Genomic DNA, 16,824 nt, shown 5'->3' with positions numbered 1-16,824 from the left:
ACCCTAGTTACACTTCAAATTGAGACCATATAATCACTATTAACTGGAGAATTTTGAGTTGCAATGTGATCCAGTTTCTCAGGAGTTGACTCCATGTTCACATGGCAAATGGAATTTGTAGGTTACTGAGTCTCACTACATTATCGTAAATTCAAATATTTCTTAAAACTATAATAATGTCTATTTCAAATATAGACAGAAATAACTCTATAAACTTCTTAAATCGACCACATCAATTGAGTATAACGTAAAAAAAAATGGATCGTATTAGCATGTTGCATGCTTTGTAGCTTCATTCATAAGTGGATTTGAGATGATCTATACTTCGAAAAGTATATGGAAGAAAGATATATTGATAATTTGAATTATACAAATTCAGAGTCAGATGATAATGAACTCGGTCAAAAATTAACATTTGATGAAAATGAGCTTAATTCAATAAATATGAAACATTAAAATAATTAGATAAAATTATATATAATGTCTATTTTTTTGTTATTTTTATTAGTAATAATATTATCAACTAGTTTTTTAATTAACATAATATATATATATATGATTATTTGATTTTAATTTTAGACACTTGTTTAAATTTTTTTATGCTAATGATTTTTTACAATAATTAATATTCTTTAAAAATATAAATTATTTAATTATTTAATTACAATTTATATTATCAAATATGATTTAAGAAATTTCATTTTTATTGCTTAATTAGTTGTGTAGAGGCTAAATTTATGTTTTTAACCTGTAACCCTTACAGTGTGTTTGGTTCAGTGTATTAGCTAATCCATTACGCCCTGATTACGCGCCTATTACATTACGCTCCTATTCCGGCGTTTGGTTCACTGTAATAGGTATTACGCGCGTAATACAATCCCGACCTAATCCCCAAATTCCCTGCTTTTCTAATCCATTCTCAAATCGCGTATTACACATTACGTCCGGCTTCCCTTCCCAACTCTCTGTTTTACCCTCCCTCCCTACCCGACCCTCTCCTCTTCTGTCCTCATAATTTCTCCTCGTCTGCCTTTATCGATTTTCTCTGTCGATCGTTTTTTCCCTTTCATTTGTTGCAGCACGTTTGAAAGCCACTGCTTCATTAGGTTCTCTCGATCTTGGCGTGAGGTATGGATGAACTTTTCATTTTAGTTTTCTGTCTTTGCCTTGGATTGTGGGTGCTTTGCATGCTGATTTGCTTGTCTTTTCTGAAGCATGATTAGAGAGGGTTATAAATCATCATCTTCATTGCATGAGAAGCATCGGTTGTTTATTTCTGATAGTTGAATTCGATTGTTTATTTTTAAAAAAAATTTAATTGAATAATCATGATAAAGTTGGAGATATTATGAGCAGTAATATGTATATATTGGGCTGATAATAGGATGTGAGTTATGAAATCTGTTCTATCGAAATAATTTCTGTTTAAAAGAAAATCCGACACCCCCACCCTTAAGAAATTGTGCAGTGCGGTGCTTCTCTACTGTTAAATACAATAAAAATGCATTTCTCCATCCCCAGTCTTTTTCCTTCTCAATAAACCCCAGCTCTAAGGAAAACTTTGGTCTTACCTATCTGCCATGCAAGTTGTGTTAAACAAAGAGTAGTAAACAAATTACAAACCCACTGATAAATGAACACTGATTGTTGTGTATGAATGATCACGCAAAATCTTTAATCATGAAGCATAAAAAATATGTTCTAATAACATACTGGCAAAGGTTGTCCAATGCAGGACTTTCATTTGATTTTACGATAAAGCTGAGAGTAGATGATGTTCTAATATCTGATCTATGATTTGAATGTTGTTTTCATTCTTTCATGCTATTCGAGCAAGTATTGTTCTCAATTTGACGGCTTACTATCTTTAAATGCTTCTGACAGTATCATCAACTGATTAATCAAATTTCGCAAGATAACAACTGTATTTAGTTCTGATTTTCTTACCTGAAAACTTCAGTAGACCTTTCTCTCTAGGCTTGGATATTTTTGTTTTGTTTGGGTTAAGGGTGTAAACCATGATGGATGATATGACCTGTATATTTTCCTGTGTTATGGTGGAGATTATGTTTCTCAGACTAATGCCAGATATGCATTTTTGTTAAACTATCTCTTGGGAAAAAAATGATTTGTGTGGTCCAATGCAGATAGAAGGGAATAATGCGAATGCCAATGATGCAATCATGCTCGACAAGGATGGTTATGTATCTGAAACAAATGCCACAAACATTGTAAGACTAGGATTTCCCCCTAATAGCTTAGATCTATATATGAATTAGGGGTTTGGGGAACATTAAGACTGAGTATTGTTCTTGGATTTGTTCATACATTTTTGTCTCACAATTTATACCAACAAGTATATACAACAAGTCTATTTAACAAGTCCTTCCAAACACATTTTGTAATGGTGGGATCTTGTGCACATCTTGTAATGGTCAACTCTTCATGGACTCAGTCTCACATCGAGAAGTTTTGGGGTATTCCTAACTGCATTAAGCGAGTTTATCCACCTTGTGATACTTCAGGACTTTAGGTTCTGTTTCTTGTTATTCATCACCAATCATAGTGCATTTTATATTTTTTAGTGTCATTCATCTGTGATTTCTTACCAGTTTACATCTGAAACAGGCACTTCCTTTGGAAAGGTCGGTGGAAACTCCAAAAATCATATCTGTTGCACAATTTCGTCCCGAGAAGGTGCACATACTTACATAGACCTTCAAGCTAAATTTTTAATGGTTCCGGTGTTTCAGTTTTGGAACCTTGATTAGTTCTAGAAACTCTTTACAGTTTGATTTTTTTTAACTCAGGAGCTGCAGGAGTACATGGCTGCAGGAGTACATGGCTGTGATTTCTTACCAGTTTACAGTTTGCATTAGTGTTGTAGAGTACATGGCTGCAGGAGCCATACCTATAGGTGAGCTAGCATGGCAACTGATATTATAATTTCTGATTCGAGCTACTTTTGTTTTCCATTTTAAAAATGTTTTTAAAATGATATTCATTTTGCTCGACTCCCCTCAGCTCATAATTCTGCTGGCCCGAAAATGGACATTGTTTTAGATGAAGATGGACACAAACAGGATTTCTTGCTCAAAATGTAGAAGAATATGCAGATGCAGTCCTGAAAATCGTGAAGATGCCCGAGTCTGAAAGACTCAAGATAGCTACAGCAGCAAGGAGAAGAGCTAGCAGATTTTCGGAGCAAAGATTTTACGATGATCTCAAAGCCGCAATCCGACCAATTATATGCGGTTCTTCCTAGTTATAGGATTGCATTAGAAGATCACAGTGACATAGAAAACAATAGTTATACTTGTTCTTGTTTATTGGGGTTCTTCACCCTTTCGATCTAGTCATTAGAAAAAGCTTAGTTTAGATTTGTCAACAAAATAGATATACTTAATACACTAAACCAAATCCTCATTCTTTATTTTATTTGTTTTAAACTTAGGTTACCTTAATTAAACTAATTTTATATGTAATAATTAAATTATATGTAATAATTATTATTTTAAATTATACAAATTCATAAAATATAATTTATTAGTTATAATTATTTTAAATTTTATTAAATCATATATTTTAATTAAAATATATTTAATATTAATTATTTCAAATTTTCTTTTATAGTATCATATATTATGATTTGAGTAAATTCATATAAGACTATTAATTATTAAGAATTTTATTAAATTATATATTTTAATTATAATATATTTAATAATTATTATTTTAATTTATATTTTACAGTATCATATATTATGATTTGAGTACATTCATATAAGAATATTAATTATTAAGAATTTTATTAAATTATATATTTTAATTAAAATATATTTAATAATAATTATGTTTAAATATGATTAAATTATTTATTATTGATATTAATAATCTTATTAAAATTTAAATAAAATAATTTACCAAAAGAAATTTCTGCTAATTATTAAGAATTTTATTAAATTATATATTTTAATTAAAATATATTAAATAATAATTATGTTTAAATATGATTAAATTATTTATTTTTGATAATAAATAATCTTATTAAAATTTAAATAACAATAACAATAATCATTTACCAAAACAAATTTATGCTAAGGATATTCTGGTTATTTTAGTTTTCTCCATTATGCTATTACACCTCTATTACATTCAACCAAACACAATTTTACTATTACACCTCTATTCCATTACATTCAACCAAACAGTTAATTTGCTATTACACATCTATTCCATTACACCTCTAATCCAATACATCCCTTATTTTTTTAAAAAGGGATTCGTGTTTTAGCTCAGGTAATCATGGCAGCTAAGTCTCCCAATTCAGCACGAAAAGGTCCATTATCGAAGCCAACCGTTAAACCTTAGTTTCTCGATGTCTCGTTTCGATGATCAAACTCTGTAATTGGGCGTAAAATCTTGGGGTTTTCTTTTGTAAAGTGATTTTCCCCTAACTATTTCATTTTATTTTGATTTTCGATTTGATGCAGTTGTTGTCCATTTGAGAGCAACTGGGGATGCCCCCATACTAAAACAAGCCAAATTCAAGGTATTTCTTTGTTTTCTGTTTGCATTAATTAATACCCTCGGACGTCAATCTAGATTCTAGAATAAATTTTATGATCAAAATTGCAATTTTGATAACTAATAGGATAATTCTAGATTACCATTAGGGTTTCGGTCTTAAAAGTGGACCCTTGATGAGGATTATATTTTGCTTTGAATGATAGTCTAATTAGTTCTTAAACATATGATATTTTGCGCTAGTGATGAGAATTTTTTTTCTCGCAATTTAGGCATTCTCTTTGAAATGTGAAACGCTTGGTTTAGTTACCTAGAGACACAATTTACTTTACATAAAGTTTTGGTAATGTCAATTACCATAAGCTAGAAACATAGCTTAGAGTAAGCATCTTAATTCATACATTCTTAGACATCCCTTATTTTTTTAAAAAGGGATTCGTGTTTTAGCTCAGGTAATCATGGCAGCTAAGTCTCCCAATTCAGCACGAAAAGGTCCATTATCGAAGCCAACCGTTAAACCTTAGTTTCTCGATGTCTCGTTTCGATGATCAAACTCTGTAATTGGGCGTAAAATCTTGGGGTTTTCTTTTGTAAAGTGATTTTCCCCTAACTATTTCATTTTATTTTGATTTTCGATTTGATGCAGTTGTTGTCCATTTGAGAGCAACTGGGGATGCCCCCATACTAAAACAAGCCAAATTCAAGGTATTTCTTTGTTTTCTGTTTGCATTAATTAATACCCTCGGACGTCAATCTAGATTCTAGAATAAATTTTATGATCAAAATTGCAATTTTGATAACTAATAGGATAATTCTAGATTACCATTAGGGTTTCGGTCTTAAAAGTGGACCCTTGATGAGGATTATATTTTGCTTTGAATGATAGTCTAATTAGTTCTTAAACATATGATATTTTGCGCTAGTGATGAGAATTTTTTTTCTCGCAATTTAGGCATTCTCTTTGAAATGTGAAACGCTTGGTTTAGTTACCTAGAGACACAATTTACTTTACATAAAGTTTTGGTAATGTCAATTACCATAAGCTAGAAACATAGCTTAGAGTAAGCATCTTAATTCATACATTCTTAGACATGCTTTCTGTCTTTTAGTTTTCAATCCTATGCGGTTAAGTATATCTATTTTGGGGCTTTTATCAATGACATGGCTTTAAAAATATGTAAAGCAATTGCAAACAAATGAGTGTGTCTTTGATGGTGCACTGGGTATGGAATGTTTACTACAAAGCTTGCTTTGTTTGCCCTTAAATAAGTTGTAACATTGTAGTTAATATTGTAATTGGTGTTTTGTGCTTCAGTTGAAACAATGCCTTCAATTATGTTCTTGAATTTACTTTAGTCCAATATTTCAGGGTTTAAGTGTGAATAATATAAATTATGTATAATACTTCTTGCTTGTGATGGTGGTCATCAAATGAAATTTATCTTGTCTTAAAAACTTCGAACTTGACAGATACTTGGAACTGACAAATTTGCTAAAGTAATTGATTTTTTGCGTCGGCAATTGCACCGAGATACACTGGTAATTGGTCTATATTTATTGTAGTTTTATCGAAGTAATTTCAACCTGCGGTTTCTTGTTTGGTTAGTATTAATTCTTATCCTTTGTTTTGTAGTTTGTGTATGTAAACAGTGCCTTCTCACCAAACCCAGATGAATTGGTGATTGATCTGTATGATGTAAGTCATAATACTTAGACACTTCTTCTTGCTGATGTTAATTTTGTAGAAAATTCTTTCGAGGCTATTATAGATTCTATATTGTGGAATTTTGTTGTTGTTTCTTTCATGACTAGGTGTTTGTCCCAAAACACAAACCTCAAAAGAACAAAAATATTTAGCTGAAAACCTTTTTAATGCAAGCTTATCGTTATCAAAGGCAACATGTTATTCATATACACCAACTCTATGGCATTTAACTTGGTCATATAATACATTTTCTGATGACTTAGATGGGATGCTTTTTCTGATTGTGTGTATTATCTTCATGTATAGAGATGATTATTTATCTTAAATCTGCAACTATTTCCCTTTATGTGACATTAGTATTGAGGCCTAGAATGGCAGAATCAGATGAGATTTCACATGAAATGGTCCATTCTTCTCAAGCACAGTAGCTTGTCTGTGTATTCTGATAGAAATATTTATTACGGTGGAAGTAATTCTTCTTTATGAACATAATATATCCACCGTTACACACTTTTAGGTCTTTATGATGTCTGCTATATACCAGCTGTTGCACATTGCAATTGAAATGTAGAGAAGTTTTCTTCATTGTATGGAGTGAGCTTTTTTCTTAGAGGAGGATACCACTCTGTGTTGTGCTTGTCCCCTACTAGAGTTCAAAATACACATAAATTACATAGAAAATGTAATTGCTTAGCCAGCAATGCCTATGTTTATAAGTTGTCTAGTCCAACCCTTGCTGCTTTTGCATTGCAGAATTTTGGTTTTGATGGCAAACTGGTGGTTAATTATGCCTGTTCTATGGCATGGGGCTAACTCTTGATGATGGATCTTCAGAGAGATGAGATAAAAACTGTCAACTCTGTAACTGTTTCCTACAATTCTTTATTATGCATATGCATATTCCTCATTGAACCATTTTCTATAATTTCCCCCCCCCCCCTTTTTCTCTGAGAAACGGGTGATCCTGTAGCAGATACTAACTTCTTGCTTCTTCTCAAGCAAGGGAATATTGGTGTTCTGAAGATTCGGATAATGGCGACATCAATTTGAACTGCAGTTGATGTACATCTATCACACTGTTTTTTATTTTCTTTTATGTACATTCCACTTGTACGTTCCAACTTGTTTGTAATTCAAATCTGGAAAACTTCTCTTGGTTCACATGCATCGAGCACATAAATTTCTCTGTTGGATTTGGAGCAGTTGCTGAATGTTATTTGTTTTTCTTTTGGTTCAAAGCTGAATATGTTTTGATGTCAGAGAAATTGTCGTTGGAATTCTTGCTGCTTAACTTTGCTCCCTTGAGAAATTATTACTCTTCAGTGCTTTTGATCTATATCCTTACCAAATGCTTGCCATGCATCAGAAACTTTGTTGAATGTGCTTCAAATGTGTAAGATCAGTGTACCCATTATGGCTAATAATTTTATGGTTCTGAGATGCCATTTTAGACTTGCTTCTGTGGGGTTAACTTAGCTATTTATTTAGACATTTATTGAGACGAAAATTCACAGGGAATGCAAATTTCTACTACTAATTCTCTGCTATGAAACTAAATTTGGGGTTATCTTGAGTCTTGATTCTTGACCAAGTTCAGATAGGCACAGCAGGACCTACTATGAACCATAACTAGCATGGTAGAGTTTCGTAAATCCAGTCTAAATGATTGAAAGTCTTCAGCTCCTAACCCCTTTAATATGATAAACATACATTCTTTACTTGAGCTGATACCTTCCATGTGCCAAATAATTTTGTTGTTCATGTGTTCACTCGGAAACATTGTCCTTTCATAAATATCTTTTTTGTTGATATTCTTTCAGTGGTAGAGTGTATGAATTCACATTGCATCCAAATAGCCCATGTGTTCCAATGATTGATAGTTAAATTTTGTATCTTAGATTAAAGGAATAAATTGATAGTTAAATTTTGTTCCTTAGATGAAAGGAATAAACCATGTCTTGTAAAATGATTAAAGCAACAAAACAATCTTTTATCATTCTTGGCTGCGAAGAAGTTGGTTGGGTGGGTGAGTTGCAGTAAGACGTATGAGAAATGGTCGATTGTCGCATTCGCTTGGCTGAATGACTGATGCATGAACGCAGCCGTGGTCCCAACTCAATCCCTACTTTTCTTGTTTGCTTTTCAGACATAAGCAATCTAAACCGATAGGTTTCAAGTAAAAGAAAAAGAAAAATCTTTTCAACCCAAACACAAAACTCAAAACTTTTAGCTTTGCATTTGTCAAAAAAAAAAAAACCTAATTTTGAAATCAAATGACATTTTTAATCATAATTTGCGATTTAATGTATTTTATATAATATTTATATGAGATATACAATTATTTCCTTTATTGAAATTTGTTTCCAATATATAATATTATATATTTGAATTTGTAATAATTATATTTTAAATATTGAAATATACCCTATATTATTTGACTTAAAATTTACATACAATTGACATTAATTGTCTAAAAAATTTAAATTTTATATTTTTATATATCAAAATATTAATAATGAATTATAATAAGTTATTTATATATATACACTAAAATATCAAAAAATTAATGGATTATAATATTGTAGAAACAATCTTTTGGCTTAGTGACAGAGTATTATGTTGTAAGTATGAGGGTTTGGGTTTAATCTCAAGTAACCCCATTCTTCATCCTCAATTATAAAAAAGAACAAGAAAATTGTAGATGCTAATAGTATTTTCTGTAAATATTGTTCATTGGAGGAGCGTCTTTGAGAACATGTTGGAAGGAACTACTTTTGGGAACATCATGATGGGAATGACTTTTTGTTGGGAACAACCATGGAAGGTTGGTAGGATTCTTGAGTTGTTCCACTTTTAAGATGTCATGGAGAGCATGTTTGGAGGCTCGGATACAAAAACTATTAAGAAGTTTCTTTGGAATACAAATGCTTCCTCCTTATTTCTTTAATGAATAAACAATGCATTTTACACTTAAACCCTTTCTTATTAAAATAGTTTAAGTGGGTGTAGCTTTCATGTAATCGTTATTATACCCATTATCTATAAAATTTATCTTTCATTATACCCTTTGCAATCCCACTACTCACCATTTTAGCACATTTATGCCCATTTTCTCGTTATAATTGTTTCTCTTTTAGCTTCCTTTTTCATGGTTTATAAATAGATGTTTGAACATCTCATTTGAGACTTTTTGAATCTTTTGGCAAACTTAAGATTCTAAAATTCTCATTGCAACTTTCTTTTTACAATCACAACAATCACAATAACTCTCATCCTTCTTAGCCTCTCATTACGTCCATCACCATCACTTGCAACCAGATTTTTTTTCTAAGTTCTGCTCCGATCTTCCTTTTTGCTATCTCCCCACGACTTCTCGTTTTGTTAAATTGTAATGTCTCCTCACCTAATCAAAAGAATCCTCTACAAACATTTAAAAATGCATATTCGTTTTTACTTTACAATATAATGCTAAAATGAAGATTTTATTTCTCAAAAATATTTTTTAACAGTAATACTAAATATTTAAATTTTAAACTAAAATTTTCAAAAACATTTTTCTATAGAACTTTTTAAAAACTTTTTTCAAAAACCTCTTAATGTTATTTTTAGATGGAAGCAGGCAATATTTATTTTTTTACCCCAACAATACAAATAAATTATTTATTTATGGAAATAATATAAGCAACTTTTTTTGACCAAAATAATATGGCTGGTGATTGAAAAAGACTAAATTTATAGGTAAAATACCAATTTGAGGGAAAAATAAATGGGGTTATAAGAAGTGAAGCTGCCAGACAACCATCCCATCCTGGCAGCCTCACTTCCCTATATAACACCATTTCTTCAGTTCCGTCAATTTCCTATCAAACCCATAAAACAAAGCCCTTATCCCCACCTATTTAAACCCCCCCAATTTCCCATCTCTACCGCCCCCCCAACGTTTACAAAACAGTAGCCCCCTCCGCAAGTTGTCACTTTCAGCAGAAATATTTTTTTTAATCCACAAAATCCAAAACCATTTATTTCAACCATAAAACCACTTTGAATATTCATTTAAATTGTGTTTTAAGATTTTTAAAATTTATAAATTTAAAATGCTAAAATTTGCAATTGCATTGTTTGGGTAAATAATTGATTTAAAAAAATTATATTAATGAAATTTTACAGATTAAAAAAATTATAAAAGAAAATAATTATTTTAAAAATAAATAATATAAAAAAATTCAATATGAATATTGTTATATTTGTAAAATTTTATAAATATTTTTAATAAAATAAAATTAAAAAATATATTATAATTAAATAAAAATAAGTTTTGAAATTTAAGTTTTTTCTTATAATGAGAACATGTGTATTAAATCAAATCAAATAAAATAGAAGGAATTTTGAAAAAACTACCTATTTAGGTGGAATTTAAAAAAGGAATTTGAGCTATTAAAATTCCCTCTTGAAAGTAAAAAGTAACACATACAAGACATTGAGTATAACATGCATATAACGTTGAATGTAACACACATAAGGCGCTGAATATAACACGCAGAAAGCGCTGAAACTCCCACCTATCAATCGCATCCTATAACATATCAACTATACTTGTGACTCTATCTGAGAACGTTAATAAGATAAATTCATGATTATTAAGCATATATCATCAAGCAAGCAATATACATATACAAATCACGTACCAATTATCACAAACTACATAGTTAGGTATATTTTCAAATACAATGACACTGATAGTTTACTAATTTTGAACATTTAACGAGTCGAACATATGTACATAAATAATTAATGAACTCGAATTATGCAAGCACAAACCAGATTAACTATTTATCGACGACTTTGTCATTTCCTTTTTTTTTTCTTCGATGTCTCAGTATTGTTTTTAGCTATATACAATAAAGTCAAATACGAAAAATTCAAGGAATATAATTCAAACATAGAAATATAATAATTAAACATAAATGCACGTTATTCATTTTAGTTCCTATAAATCCCGATATTTAAAACACTCATTTCTCACAATTTACTTGATCAAATTTAAATCTGGCTTTATAAATATAGTACAAGGACCTCCTAACAATCATTATTTGTTATTAAACCTCAAAGTTTTCATCTTTTACAATTTAGTCTTTAGTCTTTATTAGCAGATAATATAGCTATAGTATCTAAACTTAAGTTAATAATCCCAATCTCATTTCTAACATGTTTTTCCATCATTGAGCTCTACATCATTCATGCATGAGTTTAAGCTACACAAAAATCAAATTTTGTAAAGCTGTTCAACTAAGACATCAAAACTATTATCAATAGAAAACGAAACAGAACTTCACAAATCGATTAATTTGACAAATGGGCTCTGAATAAGTATTGTTTCTCATCAGATTCCTGACAAAATTTAAAAGAAGAAACTCACCTATGCTTGGATGGAGGCTAAGGCTATGGCGAAGGAATGAGGAAGAAAATAGGTTTTCTTTTCTTTCTTTTTCACTTAGTTTGGATGGTGGATGAAAGTAGAGAAGATAACCTTCTCTTTCCTACTTAGTTTATATATACATATATAATTTGTTAGTTAATTAACCTTATTAATTACTAATCAAGTGAATTAATAACCTTAATCTTAGCTAGTGAAAAATGATTACTCTTTTGGTAATTAATCACATGTCATAATTTACAATTGGTTTAATTGCTAACGTGACCTTTGTTTAATTGTCATTTAAGGCACTTGCCAATTTGAAAATCACTTTCCTTTAAATTTTGTAAGTAATTAATTTAGTCCCTGTACTATTTTTATTAACTGATTTAATTTAATAACACTTAATTACTCGACCTCTCCGATTCATATGTGACTTATAATTATTCTATTTTAAAATATTACTAACTTACCTCTTTCATTCAGTCTGAAACTGAATTTTACGACACTGTTGAAAATCGAGTCGTTACAACTATTCTAGACGCATACTCTTGCATTATTGCTGACCAATATTGTAACTCATTCTATGAGGCATCCCAATCATCGCATAGGTCTGTCACCACTATCTACTTAGCATCCCACGTTTTTCGAAATGATAGTTTGTAACCATATCGGTTTTGAATTTTTGTCACCAAGACAACTATCGGAATAGTGAGCTTCGTCTCTGTAATGCCCCAATTTTTCTAAAGTTTGAATTGCCAAAGTATGTTAAATGATTTAATTTGTTTTAGTGGTTATATGCTTTGAATGTGTATTTTAGGTTTTGAGTTCGATTCCCTTCTCTTTGAAAATTTTCCATTAATTTTGAAATTATGTCTGGCTTGGTTTGTAAGGGTTAACTTTAGGAGCATTGCCCACAAGTAGGCACTTGAGGCCTAATTTTTGTTAACCTATTAATAAGAATGAGCTTGTTGGTTTAGTGGTAAAGCTTTAGTTAACTATTAGGTCCCAAGTTCAAATCTTATGTATGTGTAAAGTGGAATTATTTTTGCCTTTCTCTTCACATTTCCCTTCTTCTCTATTCTTTTATTTTTCTGTCGAATTTTTCTTTTTTTTTTTTTGTTGTTATCCCTTTATTTTCTTCCTATTATTTTATGCTTCTCTATCCGTTCGTGCCACTAATTCTATGTTTTCTTCAAGTAAGTGTTTAATGCTCATTTTGTAAGGAAGTGGTGTGGGTGTTCTTTTTTTTTTTTGTGGGGGTAGGTGTTCTTTTGAATGTTTTGGTTGGTAATTGGTTTTGATAAGTTTTTGCGAACTTGATAGGTGATCACTGTGGAACAGAGGATTTTTCAGCTAGCTAAGTGCGGTTTAGGGTTGTCGTTATTTGCAAGGGTAAGTGACCAAACATTGAGTATAGGGACTGTTTCGTTAAGTAATCTAGTATCAATGTTTTAATTTGGTATCAATAATTGGTTGCTAATCCGGTTCGGCGTGGACTTCGTGTTCAGGATCGAGTTACTGATTTAGTGCCGATATTCCAAAAGTATTAAGGTGTGTTTCTAACCCTAAAACACTTAAAACAGTCACGAAAATCTAGAATTTTGTGAAAATTTCAAAGCTGGCAAACTGCGTCACACGACCATGTGACAGACCGTGTGGGCCACACGATTTAGACAAGGTGTTTGGGCCCCACGAACTTGTGGGCTCATTTTGGGAGGATTATTGGGCCCAGTTTGGGTCGGAAGTGAGATTTCGAAATCATTTTTGCAGATACTTTGTAAGCATGTAAGACCATGAAATCCGTAATTTAAACATATGCATGTTAGTAAAGCATGACTCTGATTAGTAAAACTTTGCGTAGGCTATGTGACATAATCTATTTTGATGACACTTATGAAAGCATGTCATAAATTTTTTTTTTTAGCTATGATCATATGTAGCATGAGATGTTTGTATATTTTTGCATGTGCATTGGGGTGGGATATGATAATGTGACAGAAGAAGTGTGTTTTTGGCAGTATTACTGCAATTCTGGCGATATATCCGCAACATCTATATTCTAGCAGCTCAGCTGCATATTATCTAAATGGCACACGACCATGTATTAGTATGTTGAATGGATGGGTTCTTGTAACCCTATTTGATGTGATTAGTTGGATAAAGTGGTGTGTACCGGATGGGGGTAGGAATTATTTTGTTCTAATATATGCAATTACGCATGTAAATATCGTCTCCCTATCTTGTAGTCCAACACGAAGGTTTAGGGTTCTTGTAACGCTATATTGTAGTCCAACACGAAGCTCTTTTGTCTCCCTATCTTCTGGTAATATATGACTAGATACTATTTCTGGGTATTCCGAGAACTCAAGAGCATGCACAACATTGGGGTCAACAGTCGTTAAATTATTAGTGGGTTGAAATTAGGTTATTATGCCACCCAAATCTCGCCCAGGTTGGGGGAAGTCATGATAGTTATGAACTTAATCTTCATCATAATCGTCATTGGAAACTTCATTTAAATCTTGGTCATTAAATTCCTCAACATTGGCATTTGGGACCTCATCATCATCATCTTCTTCTGCTATACTATCTGGTAACCCTATTTTGTTCTCAAATCCAACAACCAATGGTTGGATATTGTTAGGGTTACCACTAGATGTCGATGTAACACTACATTCAATGAGATTGACCCAACAGATGTTAAGATTGAAGTCATAATGGCATTGAGCTGTAGGATTATATTGATTTACTAAAGTAGCATCAGTTACGACATCCGTTGATGAAGTCTATTGAATGTCTGCCTCCACACCAACATTATTACATTTTAAATCAAAATACAATTCTGCGGCATGGAGGTCCCCATATTTGGCATGTGTATATACCGTTGTATTCACATATTCATCATCAAACAAGTTCCAACGTATTATAGGTATGAGGATTGGATAGGATAGTCTTGATATCATCATCCTTCCACAATGGCGAGATATTTTCCCGTCAAATTTTCTTCTTCATCAGTTTTAATAAAACGACTGAACCTTACGTCCACCTATTGGTTTGATTAAAAAACTACACAAACTTTAGACCAATAAATTTGGCCATCATAGTATACATATGCAACGAAATCATTGTCCATTTTCACAAATGGTGTTTTTTTAAGATCTTCACAAATGATTTTTTCCTGCAAAATGGGTTTTTCTTTTGGTTTTTAAGATTGTTTTGAATCCTCCCTTCTAGTTCTTATTATACAGAAAGTTACTATTGTATAAGATTCTTGCATTTCGTTCGGGATTCCCACAATGAATAGTATTGTCCATGTCAGGGGAGCAAAATGGTGATTTGGTACTAGGACTCCCTGCTCTCCTGACACAAACAAGACTACACCAAAATGGGCGTATCAAGTAACGATTTGATCTCACATTTTAGATTCTCCCATAAAATCGGAATCTCACCCACCAATTTAGCCTTTCCCAGCTATCGGTCATATTATTTTGATTAAAAAAATTGATTTATATTAATTTGGTAAATAATTAATTTATTGTATTATTGGGTAAAAAAATCTCCTTTATTTTCACCAAAAGTCTCTTTATTGGAGAGTAGGAGTAGGAGTAGGATGAGGTAAGGCATAGCCACCCTTTTAGTTAGATGGTAGAATTCTAACCTTAGTCCCTCCCAAATATTAATTATTTAAATTGATCCCTTTAATCTTCTTGATTAAATAAAAACGTATTTTTGGATAAAAATTCAATTAAAAAAATTTAAACTTTTATTATGACTCCTCACTGACTTCACTGGGATATACAGATTTTTAACTTGGAGCCTTTTCTTCTCATCAGACTAATCTGATAAAATTGTCTACCATAATGAAAGAATCTTACCCTCTGATATAACTATTAATCTTAGCAAAGCCCAAGTGACTAGGCAGTTTCATGATTTCAGCTGACACAAAGCGCCAAATTGATGAATAGAGAAGAAAGTTTTACTGATTTTACAAGGATTGCATCAAACAAAGAGTCGCACTTCCATATTAAAGTTTGAAACAAAACCCTCCCTCATCTGTTTATCCACTCAAATTTCTCATCCGAGAAATCAAAGAATTCATCCACATCGAAGCTGATATTTGAGTCCTCACCTCCTGCTGCACATGTATTCTCTTCTCTCAATTCCTCTTTGCCATTCTCCACTAATCTCTTTTCATCTTTGCAGCCTTGTTTCTCTTTCTGCTTTATTTTCTTGCTCAAATGAGAATTCCAGTAGTTCTTGATCTCGTTATCTGTTCTTCCTGGTAATCTTCCCGCAATCAAAGACCACCTGTTTCCAAGGAGTTTGTGAAGCCTAAGGATCAAGTCCTCTTCTTGCTCTGATATATTTCCTCTCTTAATATTAGGCCTCAGATAATTCATCCATCTCAGCCTGCAACTTTTACCACACCTCTTCAAACCTGCAAAAACAAGGTTAAAACAAAGGAAAAAGAAATCTATTCAATTACTTGGATTAGTTACCTGCTTTGCTTGCAATAGTGTTCCAACTTTTAGCACCATGAACTGCAATAACCTCAGCCAATTTTGTATCTTCTTCTGACGTCCATGCTCCCTTGTTGATTTGTGATCTCTTAGAGGACGCAGGTCTTTCCTTTTTAACGCCAATTATTGTTTCAAGTATTGGGTTTGTATGATTAGAAAGTCGGTAGTGGTTTGAAGAGCTGTGGGAACGTAGGTTAGTCATCAAGAGACTGCGTTGCTTGTTTCAGCTTCACTCTGATAAAATCACCTCAACAACCACTTCAATACTATAAACGCTCAGTTTAGCTCCATATTTAAGGAGTTTACACCAAAAACAAAATGTCTACCTCGGATTTAAGCTTTTTTTTTTTTAATATTATTCTCATTATAGTCCTCTATTATATCTGTTCTTTTAAACGGATTTAGACCCATATCTTTCTATGTTGACAATAATATTAATACCAATCGAGTTAAGACTCAATCGACGATTTAAGTCCAAATTAATTATACCAATTTCTTACATAATTTCCACGTAATTTTAACTTTACCATTTTAGCCTCTTTATTATAAACTCTGGGAGAGTGTTGAATATTTTTAATATTTTTAATAATGATTTTTAAGACATGGTAAGTAGACCTCCAAAGTTAGCATAATTTAAGGGTTAAAATATGTTGTTA

The 16,824-nt window shown here is 31.7% G+C and overlaps 2 protein-coding genes and 1 pseudogene across 7 annotated transcripts; 2 read left to right on the top strand and 1 right to left on the bottom strand.

Moving 5' to 3' along the window:
* The first annotated feature begins 760 nt into the window (after positions 1-760).
* On the top strand, positions 761-3,433 carry LOC107962192 (GDP-Man:Man(3)GlcNAc(2)-PP-Dol alpha-1,2-mannosyltransferase-like; annotated as a pseudogene).
* Positions 3,434-4,263: 830 nt separating this feature from the next.
* On the top strand, positions 4,264-7,421 carry LOC107962193 (ubiquitin-like protein ATG12). 6 transcript variants are annotated; one of them, XM_041114567.1, is made up of 6 exons: positions 4,295-4,404; positions 4,494-4,552; positions 5,174-5,232; positions 5,998-6,066; positions 6,161-6,223; positions 6,986-7,421. In XM_041114567.1, the coding sequence occupies exons 1-6, from the start codon at positions 4,379-4,381 to the stop codon at positions 7,043-7,045; spliced, it is 336 nt and encodes a 111-aa protein (XP_040970501.1). In that variant the 5' UTR covers positions 4,295-4,378; the 3' UTR covers positions 7,046-7,421. The 6 variants fall into 6 exon arrangements, with proteins under 6 accessions (XP_016753983.2, XP_040970503.1, XP_040970501.1 ...); XM_016898494.2 differs by lacking the exon at positions 5,174-5,232 and having other exon boundaries at positions 4,264-4,339; XM_041114569.1 differs by lacking the exon at positions 4,494-4,552 and having other exon boundaries at positions 4,291-4,339.
* A 7,972-nt stretch (positions 7,422-15,393) lies between these two features.
* LOC107962194 (transcription factor MYB114) lies at positions 15,394-16,507 on the bottom strand. Its single transcript, XM_016898496.2, has 2 exons — positions 16,148-16,507; positions 15,394-16,086 (listed from the first exon to the last, which is right to left on the bottom strand). Exons 1-2 carry the CDS (start codon positions 16,368-16,370, stop codon positions 15,698-15,700), a joined length of 612 nt encoding a protein of 203 aa, XP_016753985.1. The 5' UTR covers positions 16,371-16,507; the 3' UTR covers positions 15,394-15,697.
* Positions 16,508-16,824: the final 317 nt, after the last annotated feature.

The sequence above is a fragment of the Gossypium hirsutum genome, chromosome A05, assembly GCF_007990345.1.
Source record: "Gossypium hirsutum isolate 1008001.06 chromosome A05, Gossypium_hirsutum_v2.1, whole genome shotgun sequence".
NCBI lineage: Eukaryota > Viridiplantae > Streptophyta > Magnoliopsida > Malvales > Malvaceae > Gossypium > Gossypium hirsutum.
The sequence above is the reverse complement of the archived record's forward strand: the minus strand, read 5'-3'. Positions and strand labels throughout refer to the sequence as shown.

Coding starts and splice junctions, on each gene's coding strand:
- LOC107962193 (XM_041114567.1), top strand. CDS start 4,379: ATGTCTCGTTTCGATGATCAAACTCT. Junction 4,405..4,493: donor CGTTTCGATGATCAAACTCT/GTAATTGGGCGT, acceptor GATTTGATGCAG/TTGTTGTCCATTTGAGAGCA. Junction 4,553..5,173: donor TAAAACAAGCCAAATTCAAG/GTATTTCTTTGT, acceptor GATTTGATGCAG/TTGTTGTCCATTTGAGAGCA.
- LOC107962194 (XM_016898496.2), bottom strand. CDS start 16,370: ATGACTAACCTACGTTCCCACAGCTCTTCAAACCACTACCGACTTTCT. Junction 16,087..16,147: donor CACTATTGCAAGCAAAGCAG/GTAACTAATCCA, acceptor TTGTTTTTGCAG/GTTTGAAGAGGTGTGGTAAA.